The 5,063-nt window shown below is 40.7% G+C and overlaps 2 protein-coding genes across 2 annotated transcripts; both read right to left on the bottom strand.

Annotated features, from left to right (window-relative positions):
* Positions 1 to 1,427: 1,427 nt before the first annotated feature.
* Positions 1,428 to 2,147, bottom strand: LOC111616096. Its single transcript, XM_023357528.1, has one exon. The coding sequence runs from the start codon at positions 2,145 to 2,147 to the stop codon at positions 1,428 to 1,430; it is 720 nt and encodes a 239-aa protein (XP_023213296.1).
* Positions 2,148 to 2,676: 529 nt separating this feature from the next.
* Positions 2,677 to 4,524, bottom strand: LOC111616095 (zinc finger BED domain-containing protein 5-like). Its single transcript, XM_023357527.1, has one exon. It carries the CDS (start codon positions 4,522 to 4,524, stop codon positions 2,677 to 2,679), a length of 1,848 nt encoding a protein of 615 aa, XP_023213295.1.
* Positions 4,525 to 5,063: the final 539 nt, after the last annotated feature.

Raw genomic sequence — 5,063 nt, 5'->3', positions numbered from 1 at the left:
TTACGCAGTCTTTGGTGTTGTTTTTTTGAACTCCTTTGCTGTTTTTGAGGTCCGTTAGCTGGAACTTCTCTCTTAGCTTGTTCGTCCCTATTTTGTAGAGGACATTCCATGGGTCGGCGGAGGAGCGGGTGCAGAAATCTGCCCAGCTTTCCTTTTTGACTTTTTGGATATGGTCTTTGTATTTCTTCTGTTCCTCCACGTAGTTGTTTTTCAGAAGAATGCGGGCATCCGGATCATTACACTTTTGGAATCTCCTTCTTGTAGCTTGTAGTTTGTTTTTGTGAGTCTGCAGTTTGCTGTTCCACCAGCGGACGATGCGGTCCTTATCCTTGTGTAGTGGGATGTTGTACTCGATGGTTTCAGTGAGAAAGTGCATGAAACGGTTGATGACGTTGATGGCTTCTGTTTTGGAGTTGATGGTCTCGAAGTTAAAGTTGCTTGAGGTAATCCTGTTGATGATTCTCTCCCAATCAGCAAGTCAGAGGTTGAATTTCTTGATGTTCGAGACAGGCACCGTTGTGTTTGTTAGCTTGTAGGTAATGTAACGATGGTCGGATAGTGTAACTTCGTCCAGCACCCTCCAGTCCATGATGTAGTTGAGGGCCAGCCTGTTGCAGATCGTGATATCCACGTTGGACGTGCCGGTGCTGCTTTCGAACGTACTTAGGTTCCCTGGTTCATTGACGAAGTACAGATCCTTCTCCCCCGCAAATTTTTCGATGCCGTCCCCTCTGTTGTCTGTTTCATCCTCGAACCAAATGTACGAGTGTGCATTGAAGTCGCCTCCTATGACGATGCAATGAGTCATGTTGTATTTGTCTATCACTTCTTCTATCATCTTGAGGGCTTCTTCCATGAACGCATCCATCAGGACATAGACGCAGCCAACTAGCCAGTGCTGTCCTTCATTGTTGATTTCTATGAAGGTTTGGTATTCGTTGCAGTGTTGGGTTAGAAGTAAGCAGTTGATGTTCGGGTCTGTTATGCCGATCATGGTCCATGGTACTTTGTTATTACAGTGGTACAGCTTCTTCATACGGATAGGCCATCCATAAGGGGTACCGTCCTTCTGATATGGTTCCTGGATAAGCAGAACACTGGCCAAACTCGCCTGTCCAGCAACCAACTGGGAAACCGCTGCTATGCCTCTGCCGAGGTTAGTCTGTAGAAAATTAAGGGTTGACGAATTCCTGTTCTGTTGTTGGCTTTCCTCATTAACATCGGTTTTCTTATCCATAGTTTGTTCTTGCTTGGATATTTCTTATAATTTTTGCTCTTTCACTACAGCAGTTTTGGTTTGCTCTGTGAGCAAAGGTATTGGCTTTATTTCGGACGCAGTTAATACAACTGGGCGCTGTACTTTTGTTATGGCATTCTGCGTACTTGTGGTCACCCCCACAGTGATTGCAGTAGGCTTTGTCACTGGATCATTCTTTGGCGAAATGGCCGTACTTGCAGCATCTGAAGCACTGAATGATGATGTAGTATTCTTCAGTGTTGCAGCATACCCAGTCTATATTTATTTTCTTCTGCTTGGTAAGTAGTTTCTTCAGCTTTGGTGAGACTTCGCATACCCAGTGGTTTACGTCTTGCTTTCTTCCCCATTTGTATTTGATAACGATATCTTTTCTGTATTCTTCCAGGCTGGGATATTGGTCAGCGATCCTCGGATTTTGTCGAAAGACTGCTTCTATTATTTCTTCCTTCCCAAGATCGATCGGCACGTTGTAAATGGCCATCTTCGGGAGGGACTTTTTGGGCTCCCTTGCAGTGAGGTTGTTGATTTTGTTGATTTCTTCTATTATCTTTTCTTCCTTTCCTTTTCTTTCTATCTCGACCAGGACACTTTGGTTCCTAATCTTCCTTACTTTGGTGATTCCGACCTTAAGTTCCTTTGGGTTGAGCTGTTGCTTGACCTTCTTCTTGATAGATTCGGCGTCCTCCTTCTTGTCTTTGCTCTCGATAATTATTACAGCTGAACTGGTATCTGGTTTGGACTCGGGGAGGTTTCTTTTGACTATGCCCGCGTAGGTCCCAGTTGGGTGCTGCTGCTGTTTAGTAACTTCTATTAGCTGATCCAGCTTTGTTGAGATAGTTTCCAGTTTGGTGTTGGCTGGCTTCTTGGTGGTTTTGAAGATGTTGATCATCCTGTCGAAGAATTCCAGGATACTCCGAGAATGTGTTTTCGTCCCAAATTTGGAGTTTGGGTTCTACTCCATATATTGCTCCAACTCATCCCTAATGTTGAAAAGTTCCACAATCCCGTGTTCTGGCAGCCCCTTATCAGGAGCGATTCCCTCGTCCCCACTCATAACAAAGTAAGAGAAAGGGATGGAGAATAAGAATAAGTGAAAATGAAAGGTAATGGCACTGAAAAGTGCCTTTTTACTGCTATTAGCACCCTCTAAAGTAGGGGAAACAGGGCCATCACGTGTAGGTCAGCAGCAGGAGACTAGAGGCTTGTGTACAGCAAAGATAGCGTCTAGAGCAGGGGTTCCCAATCTTTTTTATACTGCGACTCCCTTTACTGGCTGTAATTTTTTTGCGACGCCCTTCTAAAAGAAGATACCTGCGTGTAGCTCTAGCAGACATTAAAATTACTTCATTATTCAAAGAAAACTCCAAAGAATATAAAATCTTAATAATTATTATTTATTAGAAAACATAATAGTACAATTAATGAGAAGGGTGAGCTTGCTTTTCTGAGCATAACTTCTCAAATCGGGGCTGAAGTTTTGAAATCGCTACTCTCATTTCTTTTTCTAAATTTATTTGTGACCTGTATTTCGACTTGATTACTGCAACTGCAGAAAAGCCAGTTTCACACAAGTACGATGTAGTAAACGGTAAAAGAACCTTCAAAGCTGTAGTACTGATAGCAGGATATTCTTGAGAGACATTGCTCCAAAATTGAAATAGTTTGTCTTTATCAAATCGAAGTTTTAGACTCGTATCACAAGATAGTTCTAATAGCTGTTCTTCCTCGACTGTTGAAAGTGTAGATGGGGTTGGGATCGATTGGAATGGGTCTCTAATCCAGTCGTATTGATTTACATTATTTGGAAAATATGTATCAAAATGGGTGCTTAGTGCTGATAAGTGTTGGATAAATATCAATTGCAAACTTGGCTCCAGATTTTGAATAGATTTTTCTTGCAGAAAGCCATTTAAAACAGGAAAACAGTCAGTATTTCCATGCTCCTCTTCTATTTTTCTTTTCCACAACAGCAACTTTTTTTTAAACGCTGCAATTTTATCAGCCAGTTGCAGTATATGCGTTTCGTTTCCCTGCAGCGATTTATTAAGGACATTTAATTTCTCAAATATGTCGCAAAGATACGCCAGTTTTATTAAGAAGTCAGTATCTTTAAACTTTTCTGCGTCACGATGAGATTCTATCAATAAATACGTGTACAACTCATGTTTTAATTCGTATACACGTGAGAGTACGTTACCTCTCGACAACCAACGAGAGTTACAGTAATAAAGTAAAGATGTATGCTCGGCACCCAAATCTTCACAAAGCTTTCGGAAAAATCTTGCCTTCACGGGTCTTGTTTTTATAAAGTTTACCACTTTAATAATTATATCAATCACAAGATTTAATTCAGGTGAAATATTTTTTGTAGCCAGGGCCTCCCTATGTATGACGCAATGTGTCCATTTTGCATTTGGTGCCTTGGTTTTAATGAGAGCTTGAAGTCCTCCATATTGCCCTGACATCGCGCGAGCTCCATCTGTACACACACCAACACAGTTCTCCCATTGAATGTTATTTTCTTTCATGTATGAATCTATGATCGCAAACAAATCACTAGCCTTCCCGGTATCAGTCATTTCTTTGCAAAATAACAAATCCTCACATACATTTGCTCCTTCCATGTACCGCACGTAACATATTAATTGAGCGTCGTTATTACTGTCTGTCGCTTCATCCAGTTGAATGGCATATAAACCAGAAAGTTTTTCCACAATTTGCTCATTAATGTCTTCAGCTATGTCATGAATGCGACGACTAATCGTATTGTTAGAAAGAGGAATATTTTTTATTTCTTTAGCCGCCGATTCTCCAATCATTACTGATACCATATCAATCGCTGCAGGTAAAATAAGATCTTCAGCAATCGTGTGTGGTTTCTTGCATTTGGCAATACGGTGAGCGACCTTATAAGAGGCGAGCAGTGCTTTGGAGGAAATAGATGCTCTGGAAAACAAGGATGTCGACTGATGTTTCAGTTCTCGCAATTTTCTTGCAAAAAAATCTCGCGGTTTTCCTTGTAAATTACTGTGAACTGTTTCTAAATGACGTTTCAATTTATTAGGAAGCATACTTTCAGCTGCCAGCACCTTATGACAAACAACACATTGGGGTAGTTCCACATTTCCTTTGCTAACGTAAGTAAATCCAAAATCTAAATATTGGTCATCATATTTTCTGTATTTTTTTCGTTTTTCTACAGTTTCCTTTGTACTCTTTCCTGAGTCTTCAACACGTTTTCTATTTATTTGAATAAAGTTATCCATTTTACAATGCGCAATTTAAATAGAACACACTTGAAATCAAAACACTGATTCTTCAATGCTTGTAATCGACGAAAACAAAAGACTAAACGAAAGAGCGGGAAATTGGAGAAGCGGGGTGATGAGACGCATGCGCAGCGCACTCACTCATTACGTCGTGTGCAGGCGACCGGTGGGTATCGTCTCGCGACTCCCCTATGAAAGCGCCGCGACTCCCCAGGGCGTCGCGACGCACAGTTTGGGAAGCCCTGGTCTAGAGGACACTATAAAAACCGTGAAAATAGCTTTCGAAAACTTCGAATAAGGAGCTCACGAATATCGCACACAAACACATAGGGTCTCAGTTCCAGTAGATAGGGACAATTAATCAATCATTTTATTTTAACATGTAATATTACATATTTCCTGACCCCGCTGAGGCATTATCAGGAAAAAGAACAGTACAATAAATTTGATTAAGATTACAATAGATAAAGGTTAAATTACATTTATAATTATGTGTTATTTGTTACAATAAAAGTTTGAAGTTCAAGGTTAAATAT

This window comes from Centruroides sculpturatus, unplaced genomic scaffold (assembly GCF_000671375.1).
Source record: "Centruroides sculpturatus isolate CEXI.00-Female unplaced genomic scaffold, Cexi_2.0 scaffold1524, whole genome shotgun sequence".
In the NCBI taxonomy this organism is placed as follows: domain Eukaryota; kingdom Metazoa; phylum Arthropoda; class Arachnida; order Scorpiones; family Buthidae; genus Centruroides; species Centruroides sculpturatus.
Note: the sequence above shows the minus strand (reverse complement) of the source record. Positions and strands in the feature narration are given on the sequence as shown.